At 42.6% G+C, this 18391-nt stretch overlaps 1 protein-coding gene across 1 annotated transcript; it reads right to left on the reverse strand.

Annotated features, from left to right (window-relative positions):
- Positions 1-8280: 8280 nt before the first annotated feature.
- Positions 8281-12711, reverse strand: LOC126355575 (trypsin delta-like). Its single transcript, XM_050005938.1, has 2 exons — positions 12304-12711; positions 8281-8643 (listed from the first exon to the last, which is right to left on the reverse strand). The coding sequence occupies exons 1-2, from the start codon at positions 12706-12708 to the stop codon at positions 8281-8283; spliced, it is 768 nt and encodes a 255-aa protein (XP_049861895.1). The 5' UTR covers positions 12709-12711.
- Positions 12712-18391: the final 5680 nt, after the last annotated feature.

The following is an 18391-nucleotide window of genomic DNA, read 5'->3' on the forward strand; positions in this document are numbered from 1 at the left end:
TGTGTCGCCTTGGTGACAATTGTTCCATGTTTATTCATTCACCATTTAATCACGAATTGCTGTATTCTCGATTTTTCCAGACATGTTCGAGGTAACAGATGAAAATCCTTAAACCTTGACCATGACTAGATGTTGTTGACTTCTTTGGACACGAATTACGTTTGGCGGGTTCAGGACTTACAGAAGGGTCTCAGTTTAGTTCATTGTTTACATTTGTGCGTTCACTAGTTTCAGTGAAGTTTCCACATAGATTATATCTTTCATCCCATTTAAGACTGTGGTTTTTGTTCATATGAAATATCTGTTTCCAACTGGTCACACCTTTTAAGAACTGCTGTGATGCGCGAGGCATACGGCTTTCACCGTCACACCTTGGCGAAAGATGTTGCCGAGAACCGAGAAAATTCTCGCCAAAAGTAAAATCTAACTTCACTAGTCGACCAGTCTAGGGTAGCAACAGAAGACATCAAAATATGAACTTAAGTTTTAAATCACTTGTTTAAGAAATCATCTATGCAAGACGATAGTACCCAAAAAATAAATGTTTAAATTCTGATGAAGAACCTCTTAGAAATGTTGAAACCTGGTTATTAAGACTAAAAATAGTGACCTAGAGCTCATTTGTTTCAATTTTAATTTATAAACAGTCACTACACGAAGCGGCTATGTTTAAAATTTTGCAAAACATAACATCATCCGCGTATGCTCTGCATTTGAATGACAAATGCCGTAGGGAGATCCCGGTAAGACGGCGGCGAAGGCCTGCGAGGCACGGTTCTAAGGCGGTCGCGTAAAGGGGGATCGACGAGGGGCAACCCTGTCGCACTGATCTTAAAATCTGAAAATACTCAGTTCCCCCTCCGTTGACCACCATCGCTGATCTGGCGCCGTGCAACAGCCGCATCACAGCATTGGTCAATAATGGCGGACATCCATCCTGTTCATCACCGCCGCTAGGTACACGTGATCCACGCCTGCACTTTTTTCCAGTTGCATGGGACTTTGCACTGAATTTGCATGGGACTTTGCACTGAATGAAATATTTGCAATAAACACAGCCAATTCTGTAGAGTACTCTTTGTAAAAACCAAACTGGGATTCCAGCAGGAGCTGGGACTTACTTGGTTTCAACTCCTTCACTTGTTTGTGTTTGAAGTCATGCTGGTACAGTCTGCTGCTGTGTGTTTCCATTCCATGATTAATGTGATTTGAAGGGAAGTAATAGAACGAGCTCTAACATGGCAAGTAAGCGTTTCCGGACACATGTCCACATAACATTTTTCTTTCTTTGAGTGTGAGGAATGTTTCCATAAAGTTTGGCTGTACCTTTTTGTAACACCCTGTATAGTTACTCATTGACTAGTCTGGTGTGGCAGTAGACAACAGCAAAAGTACAGTCAATGTTTTAATTTCTTATTTAAGAAATCATTCATTTAGGAGATCATACAAACATACCAGCATTTGAACATTGCACAAACCACCACATGGAGGACACAGTAATAAGCATCACTGATACAGAGAAACAACTGAAAGAGTTGAAACCAAGTAAGTTCCAGCTCCTGGTGGAATCCCAGTTTTTACAAAGAGTTCTCTACAGAATTGGCTGGCTCGCAAGACACGCCGCCCACACGATCACGCGCGGCCGTCCTGACCTCGGCTCCTTCCACAAGCTTCTACGTTGCTGGTCACGTAGCCCACATTTACCCTTAACCGCAACCAGAGCAAAGGTATATGAAGCTCTGAATTGCAAGAGTACGTTCCAAGGACAGTGTTCTCCATCTTGATAGAATAAAAATCAGTGATAACAGCACACACAAGATAATAATGAAATTTTCACTCTGCATTGGAGTGTGCACTGATATGAAACTTCCTGCCAGGTTAAAACTGTGTGCCGGACCGAGACTCGAACTAGGGACTTTCGCATTTCACGGGTAAGAGCTCTTTACAAGCGAGATTGTCTTTGACATTGAGAATTTCGGATAGTGCGAAACCCTCACACACTGTAATAAAACAGTACTACATCAAATGAAACTTGGATATGTTTGTGGGCAATATCCCTTCAGTTGCTTTTCTATGCACGTCCATAAAGCTTTAACAGTGGTTGCTTTTCGACCAATCATATCCCATATCATTCAACGGGAAAAATGTCAAGTACCAAGGAAGCAATGACATACATCGTGCTTCGAAGAAAGCTTGCTCATTCATCTCCACATGTGGTTGTACATTGTTGTATCTGCGAAATTCCGAACCTGTAGTTTTCTTTTGGATTGTCTGTTCTTCGAGCTTTAAATCCATTTTCACCTCCTAAACCTTAGAAATATGGTTAACATTATGTACCGGAATACCCAATGTAATATAAAATTTCTTGTAACTTCCTGGCAGATTAAAACTGTGTGCTTCATGAACTCCTTTCCTATTGTATGAGGTTTCATAGATTCAGGAATTTGAAGAGTGACACAGTATGGAATTTGCAAACTAGCTTCTATTGACTGGAAAAAGAAGCCTGAATGAATCCATGCATGAACATTTCAGTGCACCTTATTAGCATTTGTAGAATTCAATGTTTCAATTTATCCTGGGGTGTTTACTGCAGTTTGGTAATCATATGTAATGGTGAGCATAGGTGGCCCAGCTGTTGCAGTGCGTTTTTGTACCTTAGCTTTCAGCACTGTTTCATACCCTTCAACTAATCTGTACATCTGTTGATGTATCTCTTCCTGTCAGTCTACTTAACAGGAATTTTCATAAACAGCTGTCAAGAATACAAGCCGTTGACGGAAGATGTTTCTAGTACTGGGGACAAAATGTCTCAGAAATGGCCATTTACTCTCCAGTGCCTTTACTATACTCGCTACCCAACTACATAAATCGCACGGCATTTTCGAGTATACTGTTCGGTGTCTAACACAATTCTTACATGTTCGCACCGAACATAAGGGAGTGCTCCGCAGGCCGTTTTCGACTCGGATGTACATGGATTTCAGATTCAGTGTGTTTAGAAACACCAATCAATCGGGATGTGTTTGTGTGCAAACAGGAGGAAGCCTCATCAGTTTTCAGAACGAGAAATCGAAGCGTGTTTAAATTAGGTTCAACGCGATTATCATTTTTATTCCCAACTACCAATCTACGATTGATGTTTTAGCTGTTTGCCTATGTGAATTCCCGAAACGATGATCCCGGATTGTGTCGCCTTGGTGACAATTGTTCCATGTTTATTCATTCACCATTTAATCACCAATTGTTGTATTCTAGATTTTTCCAGACATCTTTGAGGTAACAGATGAAAATCCTTAAACCTTGACCATGACTAGATGTTGTTGACTTCTTTGGACATGAATTAAGTTTGGCGGGTGTTCGGTTCAACCTTCGCGTCTGCCAGCCACATCTTGGATTGTTGTGAGTCTCCATAACGCCTCTTTTGTGTTCTGGTTTGATACGGCCGCGGTTGGGTTTAAGAGCCTTGGTTTCTGCTCGTTGCCTTTTGAGTCACTCGTAGCTCGGTGTTTCCATATTGACGGTGGTTTCACAAAGGTGCTGTGCTATTTCGCACCGGACTTATTCCCCCCTCCAGTGTGGATTTATTAAAACTGCATCTGGACAAGTGATATGAAACCTACCGTCAAAGCATGCCTTAGTGCTTTCTAGTTTTGCGGGTGAGAGAACCATACGCCTTGCCGAAGACGCCACCGGTCTGATGGTGTGAAAGGACGCACGGATCTTCGACAGACGAGGAACGACGGCTCTGCAAACGACTCAAGAGTTACGTAAACGAGTTGAAATTACCTTCTGGGGGCTTGTCTCAAATCGTTGTTTTGATCCTTAAATGATTAAGACTTTTAGAAATTTTCTATTTTTTGTTTGACTGAAAGAAATTGTAATAGTTTGTGAAGTATGATGGAATCGCTGAAATTTTAATATCTTAAGGCAATTATACATAATTGGAAAATCGCACTGAAAACACCTTTTTGGTGTGTCTCTCAAATTGTGTCCTTTCTTAAACAGTTAATACCTTTTCTTAAAAAAAATGCCGTTGTTTGTTTAATTGAGAGAAAAATATAAGGTTCTGCTAAACATTCTGGACTCATTGTGAGTTTAATATCTTAAACAATTTGATACATATCTGCAAAGTTGAGCTAAATACAAATTTTTGGGGAATCTCTTGAAATGATTTTTTTTTCACTCTTAAGTGGTAAACACTCCTTTTAAGAAATAGGAAACTCTAATCATTTATCAAGCCCTTGAGTAGGCCTGTAGTTTACGGTATGTGTTTCGCATTTATGTTTTTGTTATTATATTTCTTATAACACCGGATATTTTTTCTTATTGAAGAAGTTTTGGCGCTTGTTTAAATAAAGTGTGTAAACTAAATGGTGGAACGTGGCTCTTCTGTCCTTGCCTATCCGTTCCACTTTCTATTGGCGTCTTTTCTAAAACTGTAATTACGTCCTGGTTGGCCACGTCAGTGGTTACCACGAGAGTGGTTTTTATTGCTAAGGAGGAAGAGGGGGGGGGGGACCATTAAGAATCTTTCACCTTGGTCATTTATTAGTGATATAATATTTAAGATTAATTATTGTTACTTATACACTTATGATTTTCTGGTCACAGGTCACTGTGGGAGCTCGCCATTGCCTGGGGCTAAACTTGTTAAGGAAAGGCCTGATCGGCTATGAAGGATAGATTCACTCTCAAGTTGGCGAGGGAAGCGTACCCGACGTCACTGCATGGGTTAGGGCGGCGTTGGATAATACCCTCGTCATTGTGGCAACTGTCGGGGAAGTCTGATTTTCTTGACAGCGGTCTTCCCACTCCTAAATAACTTGCTCGTCTTCAGGCAAAACTATAGCACTGGGAAGATCGGGTTAGTGTTCCTGGTCAGCTTAATCCTGGTGCAGACCAAATGAGATATATTCAACAGCCAAAGGGCCAGGTTGCTAATTTGAAAGATGTTGCAAATGAGCTCGCTATAGAGGGTGTAGTAAGTCCGATTGGGGAACAGGTTTCTGACACCCAAGTTCGTCTGAATAATTCTGATCAGGCGCTCACTTCTCTTCAGCGTTTTGCAATGAGTTATTTCAAAAAGTTACCATACGCTATGGGAATTTTATTGAGAGAAACTGACGAGTTGTCCATTGAGTCTATGAGTTTCACCAAGGATGTTTTATGGCTTTCGGTTAAATTTCAGCGTCATGCTGACTCACTGAATTTGCCACATGATCAGTTTCTTCGCTCACTGTACCCGTTAGGGCAGGGGACACTGAGCCGTTTATTTGCTGACATTTTGTTGAAGGAGTTACATCAGTCTCAAACTGTTCCCACGTTTGAACAATGACTTGCAGTGTAAACATTATTGGCTCGTGTAATCAGATACTCAACCTTTAAGTAAATGTATTGAGCGGATCCGAAATGGTGTTTTGGCTTTAGAATTGTAAGTTACCGAGGTCAAATTTTAATCAACATATTGGAAGGAATGAGACTCGAAGATCGATCTCTCATAACCTTTCCTTGTAAACCTTCCGCCTTTGATAAATTAAGTGCTTTGGTTTCCACATTGAGTGACTTCGTTACACTGATAATCAGCGTTTTCGATCACCTTTTGGTTGTTTGTGACCTAGAGCCTGTTCGGTGGAACATAAATTCGATAGTGTCCCGAGAGAATGATCAAAGGTTTGTTTCCGTTACCGGAAGATAGCACATTTTTTGTGAGTGTGCGGTTCATCAACAACTGGAGGTAGACAGCCGACAGTGTCGGAAATCGGGGAAGGAGTCCATACCTTTCTTTCCTAGCCGTCGTTGTCTAATTAGGTGCGAGGTGGGTGAGCCTTTACCCATCGTTTGTGCGCAGTTGATTCATGAACCAGTTTACGCCTTTGTTTATTTCGGCTATCATTGGTAGATGGAGATTGAACTTTATGAAAGTTTGCTCCCTTGTAAAATTCTTCACTAAGGTGTCGATGTCTTAGCAGCCAGCAGCTTCTTGTAGTCGGCAGGTTCATGATTAATTTAACATCTGGGAAGTTTTCCTGGGGGTTCAGTTGTTGGTGGTAAAGAATTTGTCCGTTAATTTTATCCTAGGCTGTGATTTTGTGTATCGCACGGGACTAATGTTTGATAGTCAACAACGAACTATTTGCATTATGAGATTTTCACTCTGCAGCGGAGTGTGCGCTGATATGAAACTTCCTGGCAGATTAAAACCGTGTGCCCGTCCGAGACTCGAACTCGGGACTTTTGCCATTCGCGGGCAAGTGCTCTACCATCTGAGCTACCGATGCACGACTCACGCCCGGTACTCATAGCTTTACTTCTGCCAGTATCTCGTCTCCTACCTTCCAAACTTTACAGAAGCTCTCCTGCGAACCTTGCAGAACTAGCACTCCTGAAAGAAAGGATATTGCGGAGACATGGCTTAGCCACAGCCTGGGGGATGTTTCCAGAATGAGATTTTCACTCTGCTGCGGAGTGTGCGCTGATATGAAACTTCCTAGCAGATTAAAACTGTGTGCCCGACCGAGACTCGAACTCGGGCCCTGTTCGAGTTTGAGTTTGAGTCTCGGTCGGGCACACAGTTTTAATCTGCCAGGAAGTTTCAAAGAACTATTTGTTTTAAATTTTATCCCTTAGAGTGAAACGGTTTATGGTGCAAATGGTTCAAATGGCTCTGAGCACTGTGGGACTCAACTGCTGTGGTCATTAGTCCCCTAGAACTTAGAACTACTTAAACCTAACTAACCTAAGGACAACACACACATCCATGCCCGAGGCAGGATTCGAACCTGCGACCGTAGCAGTCGCGCGGTTCCGGACTGCGGGCCTAGAACCGCGAGACCACCGCGGCCGGCGAAACGGTTTATGATCCTGTAAACATTCGCTGCCGGTGTGTTCTGTTTTTCCTGCTACTGCACGTTATGTACTGAGTCATTTGGAGCCTAGGCAAAGGGATCAGTTGCCGTGGTTGCGCGATAACTTTCCGGAAGTCGTCACCAAGAGGTTTGGCATGATCCTGTTTGTCAGTTGCTCTACAGGCTATGCCTCCCCAAGGTGAAGTGCCTAAGTGTCTTGATAGACAGCCTGTTGCATGACGTGGTCATAATAGCATCTGCCTCCCCATACGTGTCACGAATGTTCATGGTTCTTAGGTAATAAGGTGGAGTCCCAGCCAGTGGTTGACCACAGGTTGGTGAACAAAAGGGTTATCTTTGAATCTGTGCCTATACGTGATATTCCTCATTGTTGCACATTATTATTTGTCGCCAAGTATTTCACCGTTTTCTGGATGTGAACCATATTACAAATTAGCACTGTCAGAGGATTCCATGCACGCAGCAATGACAGTGGGTTGAGCGTCTGGTGCCAACAAGGCAGACGCCTAAGAAGACAATTTGCTAGATGGAGTGAACAAGTACGAGTTGGGGCCGCGACTTCTTCAGATAGCGCGAGTAGGGGAGTGAGGAAATTATTTTCAAATTAGTGTTGCGTAGCACGAGATACATTCAGAAACTTCGGTGTCTAACAAGTGAAAGGATGAAAAGTGTGTATGTCCATTTAAGCGGAGTGAACTTAAGATCGATATAACAACGCGTTTCAAGAACAGAATGTATAACAAACCCAAAATTAATTATAAACACTTTAACTGGAAGATTCTTTATCCAACATAGTTTGTTTAAAAATTTATACTTGAAATTGGAAGTAGTATATTGAGAGGTCAGATGTTACATGTGAACACGTTTGTAGAAGTTGTGGTGATGTCCAAAAATGCAACCTTCAAACAAGCCAAAGAAAAAAACAATACCATTGCAAACCACAGTTCAAGCAAATGAACAGTGAATAAAAGCGTCAAAAGCACAGGGCACCTTAAAATTAAATTATTGTTCGTTCCTGTTGAGAACGTCGATAAAGTTTCCATTTTTGCATGTTCTTCATAATCGCTAAAGAAATATGCCGATGCCCGTTGATCTGACCTTCTTTCTTCACTTTGGTGTTTTACAGTTGTCACATGATTGTTTGTGGTATTGTCCATTCTACCTCTGTCCGTTCATTCCCTCCATTTACGACTCAAAAATCTGATCCTGTTCCGTTTTACATCAACTCCCGCAGCCACTATATGTGCGTATCTGTTGCAACGTGGTACTTTTTTTTTAATATCTCCAAATCTACCTGGTTTCCTGCTACCAGTGATTTACCTTCTTACTGTATGTTAAAGAGTGCACCCTCTCTGATGTTGTTATGGACAGTGTAAAGAAAGAACGATTTATTTATAAACCACTCCATCAGTTGCTAGACACCACTTACTTGAGTTACCCAGGAACGCAAATTCGCCACGTTGGCATAGACGCCAGGGTAGCCGGGCAGAGCGCATCCTCTGCCCCAGGAGACGATGCCGTACTGGGTGGATCCTTCCACCAGGGGTCCTCCGCTGTCGCCCTGGCACGAGTCCTTTCCGCCCGCATCTTCGCCGGCGCAGATCATCCGCCACGTGATCTCGCCGCCGTAGGCAGAGTTACAGGAGGTACGGGCCACGATGGACGTGGTGACCGCCTGCAACTGCAGGGGGGAGGAGCCTCCGATGGACAGGTCACCCCAGCCCGTGACGGTCACCGCTGTGCCTGCAGATGGTTCCGTCGAGCCGAGGCTCACCGCCTGCAAAGTACAGTACACATTCATCAAGTAGCGCCCTTGAAAACAGCAGAGCAAAAGGCGTCCGTAGCATAATTTTCAATTCACTCTGTTAACACAATTATTCCCTAAGTAACATTACCGTACCAAAGTATGATTAGGTTATATATCGAAATCGATTGGTGAAACTTAAATGGGAAACAAGTGCAACTCTTGTACACACAATCATATCCCTCAAATATCTTAGGGCATTTAACTACCGCTTGTTCAAGATATTACCGATACTGCCGAGAATTTTTTCGGGTTGTATGGCCGTAGTCCATGGAACTCTTGTAGGATAGAAGAGGTCCGTGAACCAAGACCATACAACCCAGAAGAATTCTCGGCAGCTGAATTATCCGGCCATGAAAGCCTTCATTGTATGATTACGGATACTGTTTTCTTCTACATCTACATTCGCCACTTCAGTTTCCTTCACAGTTTCCAAGTGACTTCAAATACTAGCCGTGTAGACTATTTCGTTTTTGGCCTGCTACGTATTTCTTTGCAAGTAAGTACATCAGAAAGTAGTTATAAATTTTTTCTTGTCTCTCTACCAACATTACTTTGCTACCACGTAATCTCTAATACCACAAGCTAGTGACCGGCTGGTATTTCATCTTCTGCCTAAGGTGATGTAAGATAGTAATATCCAAGAAAAATATGGTAACATTTCGTCTCTCGGCAGTTAGCACAAATTTCCAAGCTTTTGGTTGACACAAGTATACAGTTGTGTCCTAATGAGAGAAATCTGACTGTATTACTGTTCTCCACCACTGGCAAAATGATGTCAGTATTGGAGAGAGAACTCAAGTCTAGCAAATGGTTGTCGGGTGAACTGTCTGCTTAGCTGCAAACCTGCCCACTCGATTCAAAATTTTGATTTCATGTGGTTGTTGTTGTTGTCTTCAGTCCTGAGACTGGTTTGATGCAGTCTCCATGCTACTCTATCCTGTGCAAGCTTCTTCATCTCCCAGTACTTACTGCAACCTACATCCTTCGGAATCTGCTTACTGTATTCATCTCTTGGTCTCCCTCTACGATTTTTACCCTTCACGCTGCCCTCCAATGCTATATTTGTGATCCCTTGATGCCTCATAACATGTCCTACCAACCGATCCCGTCTTCTAGTCAAGTTGTGCCACGTACTCCTCTTGTCCCCAATTCTATTCAATACCTCCTCATTAGTTATGTGATCTACCCATCTAATCTTCAGCATTCTTTGATTTCATATCAAGACCATAACCCAAAAGCTCTATAGCTTTAAAATTCATCGATGACATTCTTGAACACTCTTCCTGAAGTTTTACAATAATTTCAATATCGTTTGCTTAGTGAAATGAAGTTTAGCGCATTCTAAACCGAACACATTGTCTTCTGTATTACTATATTGTTTACAACAATGGAAATGTTTTGTCAGTAAGAAATGAATATTAGCTAAGTGATGGAAAGAAGCGAAAGTTTTTATTGATGTTCCACAAACGACGGACTGCAGTCATTGTGTCCACAACTGCAACCTGAAAATTCCTAATGTTTCACTGGTTTTGGAACAACTATTAAAACCGACAGCAGCGTAAAGTCGATTACGAACAGACAGCACACATTCGACCGTACCTCTAACTTCAGTTCACTGTAGTGCGAACAGCAGCTAATCACTCTGGTTCACCGTCGAAAATATTTCTGATGCTACGACAGCACTGCCAGGATTACTGAGCATGTGAAACAGATCGTTCTGCCTGTTGGACAACATTATTTTCCATTGCCGCATTGTTTGGGAAGCTGTCATACAGAGAGAAATTTAAGCAATAGAGTTTAAAAATATATTTTGCATATATTTTCACAACAATACTCTTCTCATACAGACCAACAAACAATCCACAACTTTCTAATAAGTATGACGTACTGTATTCATATTTTAGGAATACATTGAAAGCTACTTAAAATCGGTTGTTTGTATGTATTTGATCGAAATGAACACCAAAGCAGGATTAGGTTCAAATGGTTCAAATGACTCTGAGCACTATGGGACTTAACATCTGTGGCCATCAGTCCCCTAGAACTTAGAAATACTTAAACCTAATTAACCTAAGGACATCACACACATCCATGCCCGAGGCAGGATTCGAACCTGCGACCGTAGCGGTCTCGCGGTTCCGGACTGAGCGCCTAGAACCGCCAGACCACCGCGGCCGGCAGGATTAGGTATATCAGCTCTAAGAGAATATTTTCATGGCAAAACTGTTTCACTCAGTCGAGATTACGTACCGGAAAATGAGGAAATACTATATTATTCACATTGTTTATGATGTTATACTACAGTATATGCTTTCAGTCCAGCACGAAATTATGTTACTGCTAAAGTACAACATTTCCTACTGCCCATACCATACCTATTTCTTAGCATAACCCCTTCATATAGTGCCTCATCAGCCCGAGTTTCGTAATTCAGTTTAGGCCTAAGGGTAGAAATGTGCATTTGAAGTTATACATAGTTTCAAATTTTGACGTCTAATTTACATTCAATGCTTATTCCTGAACGTCTATTATAGAAGAGTTTTTATTATAGATGAACAGTTTCTATGTGTGGGCCAATCTGTCATTTTTAGATTTGCCTTGTCTCTGCCATCTGACCTGTAAGTGAGCATACACGGTCGTTTCATAAACTGCCATTAAACAATGACTTGTCCTCCGACTTTTAACTTTTGCTAAATTGTGACTTCTTCCATTTTATCGTTATCTCAAATAGATTCCTACAATGTCTTTCATTAAATATGTCCTTCAATCTGACTTCTTCATCCACCAACGTCAGCCGCATTATTTGTTCTCATTTATTTGGTCCATCTGAATTTTTTTTTCTTATCATTATTTGCTTCTATCTCCTTCATGAAAGACAAATGTATGGTGTATCCTCTGTTTTATTCAGTCTTGAGTTTGGATGAGTCAACAAACCGACAGATGGACGGAATTTGAAATGCATGTAACAAAATACGCATAAAGAAACACTTTGGCCTAGACAATAGACGAATGGGCTATAAATCTAGAAAAAGAGAATTTGGAAGTGTAGCGCAATAGAGTATCCACAGTTTATAGTGCCTTTTCTGTTTGCTTAATGCATTGCCATCAAGTATAAAGTTACGATAACAAACCTAGATGATAACCATCTGTTCATTATGGCCGAGAACGTGAGCTCATACGAATAGTTAATGTATTATCTTTGGATGAAGGATGATCGTCAGAAACCCTAAACCTCCTAAAGCGTGGAAGGAGTTCAGGTAACGATGAATTAAAGATTTCAGCGAATTCCAGGTCAGATCTATGACAGAACTGGGATGTAAGAAAATCCGTCTCCTTGATAAACAACGTCTATTTAACTAATAACAACCAGATATACCGGGACGTTTTAGATGATTGAAACAAGGATCACAATTGGGAAGGTGGAGGTAAGTTATTATGGCAACATGTATAATCCACGACCCTTAAGTAATGATGATAACTATAATGCCCTACGACTGTACCTTTAACATCACTTAAAGATAGAAACTATGTTCAAGGGAAAGGAAAAAAGCTGATCTCGAGCATAAATTCTTAACTTAAAGACAAACTCGATGTATGGGGAAGCAAGTGATTTCTGAGTGCTTGTTGTACCTGAACGTTGCTATCGAAGGAGAATGATCCGGAGATTTGTACGACACCGATGTCGTAGTCAGTGGTAATGGAGTCGTAGTCCTGGTGGTAATATCCGTCGGCAGCATCGTACACAGTTCCGCCGCTTTCGCGGATGGACGATCCGGCCCTGAAGGACATGAAGCTGATGAAGGCGCCCTCGAGACAGTGGGCCGCCGTCAGCACCCAGTTGGAGCTGATGATGGAGGCGCCGCAGCTGTGGGAGCCCAGCTTCTGCAGCGACAGCTGCCAGGGGTACTGCGAGATGTCTACGGCCTCGCCGCCCACGATGCGGCCATCGAGGCGCGGTCTGGGCAAGTGGGACCTCGAGGATGGCGCAGCGCTGCAGAGCGCCACCAGCAGGCACAGGACGACGGCTGTCTGCATGGTTCTGGCCGGCGGATGCACGCAGTCCCCTGTGAACGGCTTTTATAGCGATCTTAAGAAGTACGTACAGCTCTCCACTTAAATGACCACTTGATAATCTGACACTCACGGCCTCTCAAGTACTCTTAATGAGGGCTGTGTAGGAATGTATGACGCAATGACTCTTGATTACTAAGACCACACTTGAGACCGTTTATATGATATCAATTCGTCATTAACAGCCTACTGAAATGCTACACTGATATATCAATGACAGACTAGTGAATGACTTATTTACCAGGGTAAGGTAAAACATCCCTGGGCGAGGATAAAGGCTAAAAATATTTATGTTCTCTGTGAGCGAAGACTAAACGTTTTAAAAATTTCCCTGTACATTCAATAATAAAATAAACTTATTGAATGAACTTGATACTTCCCTCAATAATTTTTATTCCTATTCAAAAAATGGTTCAAATGGCTCTGAGCACTGTGGGACTCAACATCTTATGTCATAAGTCCCCTAGAACGTAGAACTACTTAAACCTAACTAACCTAAGGACATCACATACACCCATGCCCGAGGCAGGATTCGAACATGTGACCGTAGCTGCCCCGCGGTTCCGGACTGGAGCGCCAGAACCGCACGGCCACCGCGGCCGGCTATTCCTATTCAAATCGAGCTAAAATGTCGACATAAACAGAAGACTGTTGAGTCTTTAACCATCACCATCAAAGTAAAAGTCTTAGTGAACACAAGAGCGACTATCTAGAGTACGGACTACAGACCATATGACAAAGGACAGACCCTTAAACAAGCGTAAAACTCATTACAGTTAATGGATTGGAATGAGGAACGCTACTGCCGGGCGTACTGGCCGAGCGGTTCTAGGCGCTACAGTGTGGAACCGCGTGACCGCAACGGTCGCAGGTCCGAATCCAGCCTCGGGCATGGATGTGTGTGATGTTCTTCGGCGTTATCGAATTGGAATTAGAATTTGCATCATTTGCAGTAAGAGTCTTAATTACGTAAAAGTATTGTTGCCTCAGTGCTCCCAGTAAGGCAATGTAAATGACAGTACGTAATGCATTTAAATTCATGAAGACGAGTGAGAAATACTCTCTGACGTCCGTCACACAATATTTATATTAACTGAGGGCGTCATCAGCGGTACGTGGAACAATAGCACTGAAATCTGGTTTTGCAGTAGAGAGCGGATGAAGTTATGGTTGTGGAGGGGGCCATAATCATTTAATGTTAGTGGCACAAAACACACAAACTTTTATTTTACTAAGAACCACTTAATTCCACACTGACTTAAAAGGATCAAATTGAAACAATACGGCTGAAGGCCTAGTTAAGAAAACTTGCAGTATCTCATGGGCTGAAGGCCCAAACCCACACCGAAAACAAGAGCGGCTCAAGGTCTGAACACAAGTTATAAAAAATTGCTTTAAAGAATAAACGCGGCTGAAGGCATTATTTAAAAAAATATTTCACGTAAATTCACTGCTGAAGGCCACTCACGAGACATTGAACAACTGAGGCTTAGCGCCTGGATAATAAGAATTTCAGATAGAGCAAATTAAAGAAAATAGTTTTAAAGGAATCTATTCTCAAAATTTTGATTTAAGTCGGCTGAAGGGCTTATTTAATATTAAAACAAACTAAATTAATAGACGGCTGAAGGCGTTGCAGAGTATATCAGACTAAAATGAAAATCTCAATCTATAATCAACAGAAAGGAGGTGCTCAGAGGTGCTCCAAGGGTCGGCCTGAGGAGATAGCTGTAACGTAAGGTGCGGTGAGACAGGCAGCCAAGAATAAGGTTAAATAAATGGATGGCAACCCGACCCAGGGACAGCTGAATGACCAACCAACAACCTAATCAATTCCCTTCCGCCCGACCAACGGCACGACAACAGAAAGTATGAGCCGCGACAAAGATACCAGCAGCACTACGTCCCTCAAATTGGTGTCTAAGAACAGCCGAGGCACAATAACCACACTGAAGAAAAAACTATGAACAATCAACTAAAAGCCTGTCGAACTACACGCCGTGCAATGGCGAGGGAAAACACACTGCCAGAAAACTACACTAACGACCAGGGCAGATAACCGGGCGTTAACGGCCACAAAGCAGAAAATACCGCTGGTGCACTTCACTGATAAGTAACAGCCAATTTAATACTTACCAAATACACGTTGTCCGATAAGACAACAGATCGAACGACCAACCAAGGTCATACTCAAGTCGTGTGTCGACTACGGTCGGAAGAGCCATGGCCATCCGGACCTCAGTATGCTTCGTCCCGACTGAACTCCGACACACGACGACCCGGAAATACTAGCGGTCGCTCCACAGATAGAGCGACAGTGATCTTATAGATACACACTGCTACTGCCACTCACGGGCAGGCAAGTCTGCAACTTAGTGACGCCAGTAAATCGAATACGAAACTAGACGGCAGTACCGCAAATGCAAGATGTCCAGCAATAAATGGCGCGGACACGAGCTGTGCACAGCTCAAGCACGTCTCTCTCGTCTGTAGATAACAGCTATAGTGCCCGTTGTGTTCATTAAAAAATCGCTAAATATAGTAACCGTACTTAACAAGCCCCAATATTCTTCTCAGGAAATAATAGTAGTGGTGTATTGTGTAGCACAGGAAACACCACTTCCGATCAAGTGAAAAATTGAGTCGTATTAAAGAAAGCAACATATGCTCCCCACATCGTGAGTAACTACACCAGTTTAATCAAATTGTAAAACAGTGTTTGCACCAAGAGCACACTGTTTGCAAGAGAAAGACCACTGCAGGAAATACTCCTAAAAACGGGGGTAATGATTTTATAATAGAAACTGTTGGAGTAGCTTACAGTCTCTAACCCGTAAGAGTTGACAGGCTTATGTGGCTGGAACAGCCTATTGGACAATAAGACGTTAATCTTGAAAGTGTGTTCTTTTTAAATGACCTACTCCTCTTCAACCGTGGCTACATTTATTGAAGAAAGAAAGAGAATGTATTTGCTCAGGAAAGGATGATTTCGGGTGAAAGCCATTTTGAAGTGGACCTAAAATTGAATGTTTAATTTCATAGTGACGGCATTCTCCCACGTTGCACTTTTGTGCTGCTCATATTAGCACAATATAAGAGAAAAATTATGGCGTGGAAACTTAATTTTTTATGTATAAAAATTTATCTTCTTAAGCAGTAAAGCAAAAACTGTTTGAATGAGGCTGGTATTACTAACAGTAGGGTTTTAATAAAATTACACTAAGGCTGAATGTCTACATCAACAGGAAAACTGTATTGTCATTCACCGCTACCAGAGTAGTAAATTATTTAATTAATAGTGTCGTCGTAACTGCAGTCTGCTTCACATCTCTGTGCAGCAAGCTACGTAAATTTAAGTAATAACTGTATTTTTCTAACTTGTCACCTCTTTTTAGGTTTGTTTTTGCTTTTAGGAAGCTTTAACTTTCGACTACTAGTTATAGTGGTCTATAGATTTCGTGATTATTTTGAATACAGTCCAGAGACAGTTAGTGCTTATTTTAATTGTTTCCAAAAATAAGTGTCTAGTAACCACAGTTTAGTCAGCTATCAGATGCCTTTAGTGAATTAGCAGTCTAGTTAAAAGTTGATTACCTAACTCTGTACAGTAAATTGTTGATTTCTTAAGATGGATAGGATGTGGACTGCTGTGTAGGGACGCACACAGCTGAACGTGCTGATGCCCAAGATCAGCTATTTTACGGCTTCTGCCTCGGAGTGTAGAGACAGTGGGGGGGGGGGGGGGAGGGGGTGGGTTCTGGTGCGTCGCATGGTACACCCCAGGTGTTACATGCTTCACCTACGGTCCCTGCTGTCTAGACATATTCGAGGGTACCGTGCGTGGTTGGGCCACCGTCTCCACAAGAGGAGTGGTGGTTTCAACGGCGTTCACGTCGCAGAGGCGGAGGCTGAATGTGGAGACTGGCCGTGTGGCATCACCCGCTCTGCCTGGCCTGTGAGTGGGCATGTGGCCGCTCCTTCAGCAAGGTCGAACAGGCACCCCGGGGGAGGGGTTTATTAGTGTTTGGGAGCTCCAATGTTAGGCAGGTGATGGAGCCCCTTAGGGAAATAGCTGAAAGGTCGGGGAAGAAGGCCAGTGTTGAGGCCCTGCCGGCGGCAATAGAGATGACTGGGTGCACCCAACTGCAAACTGTTGCTCACGTCGGCACCAATGACTATTGCCATCTGGGTTCAGAGGTCATCCTCAGTTCATATAGGCTATAGAGGGAGTTGCTGAAGTCGGAAAGCCTCGCTCGCGGGGTGAAATCTGAGCTATTTATAGTGTCGTTCCCAGAACCGACGGCCGTCCTCTGGTTTGGAGCCGAGTAGCAGGCTTAAACCAGAGGTTTAGAGGCTCAGACGATTCTGTGGAGATCTGGGATGCAAATTTCTCGACCTCCGCTATCGGGTGGAGAAATGTAGGGTCCCCCTGAATAGGTAAGGCGTACACAACACGCAGGAAGCGGCTACAAGGGTAGCGGAGTACGTGTGGAGTGCACATGTGGGTTCTTTAGGTCAGAGAATTCCATCCCTAGGCACGACAAGATGCCTCCTGAGACGCGACAACGTAGCAGTAGGCAAAATACAACAGGAAGTGACAATATTAATGTGGTAATAGTAAATTGCAGGAGCGTCTATAGAAAGGTCCCAGAACCGCCCTCATTAATAAACGGTCATAATTCCCACAAATTACTACAGATGGAAAGTTGGCTGAAACATATGTACACGGCAGATACAGGCTGGACAGTGAAGAGGGAGGAGTGTTTATAGCAATAAAAAGTGCAGTAGTATCGAAGGAAATTTACAGAGATCCAAAATGTGAAATAATTTGGGTGTAGGTCACGGTTAAGGCAGGCTCAAACATGGGAATTGCAGGTCTCTATAGGCCCCATGACTCAGCAGCAGCTGTTGTGGCAGAACACCTGAAACAAAATTTGGAAAATATTTCAAGTAGATTTCCCGACCATGCTTTAGTTTTGGGTGGAGATTGTAATTTACCAGACATAGACTGGGAGAATCAAACGGTTATGACGGGTGGCAGGGATAAAGAATCCAGTGAAATTTTTTTATGTGCATTATCTGAAAACAACCTTGAGCAGTTAAAAAGAGAACTGACTCATGGCGATAACATATTAGACCCGAGCTATTTGAAACAGTTAACGCAGAACAGGGGATCAGCTATCATAAAGCGGTTACAACATCTGTGATTTCAGCCGTAAATAGAAATATTAAAAAAGGCAGGAAGATTTTTGTATTTGGCAAAAGTTACAAAAAGGAAATTCAAGAGTACTTGACGGCTCAACACAAAAGTTTTGTCTCAATTACAGACAGTGTTGAGGATCAGTGGACAAAGTGCAAAACCATTGTACAATATGCATTAGATTAGTATGTCCCAAGCAAGATCGTAAGCGATGGAAAAGAGCCACCTTGGTACAACAACCGAGTTAGAAAACTGATACGGAAGCAAAGGAAACTCCACAGCAAACATAAACATAGCCAAAGCGTTGAAGACTAACAAAAATTTACAAGAAGAGAAATGTAGTGTGAGGACGGCTATGCGAGAGCCGTTCAACGAATTCGAAAGTTGATTTCTACGCACTGACTTGGTAGAAAAACGTAAGAAATTTTGGTTTTTTGTCAAATGTCC

Source organism: Schistocerca gregaria, chromosome 3, assembly GCF_023897955.1.
Source record: "Schistocerca gregaria isolate iqSchGreg1 chromosome 3, iqSchGreg1.2, whole genome shotgun sequence".
In the NCBI taxonomy this organism is placed as follows: domain Eukaryota; kingdom Metazoa; phylum Arthropoda; class Insecta; order Orthoptera; family Acrididae; genus Schistocerca; species Schistocerca gregaria.

Bases quoted from the DNA above. Each gene is read 5' to 3' on its own strand.
- LOC126355575 (XM_050005938.1), bottom strand. From the start codon at position 12,708: ATGCAGACAGCCGTCGTCCTGTGCCTGCTGGTGGCGCTCTGCAGCGCT. The intron at 8,644-12,303 runs GTACAACAAGCA...TGTACTTTGCAG, and splicing joins CCTTCGATAGCAACGTTCAG to GCGGTGAGCCTCGGCTCGAC.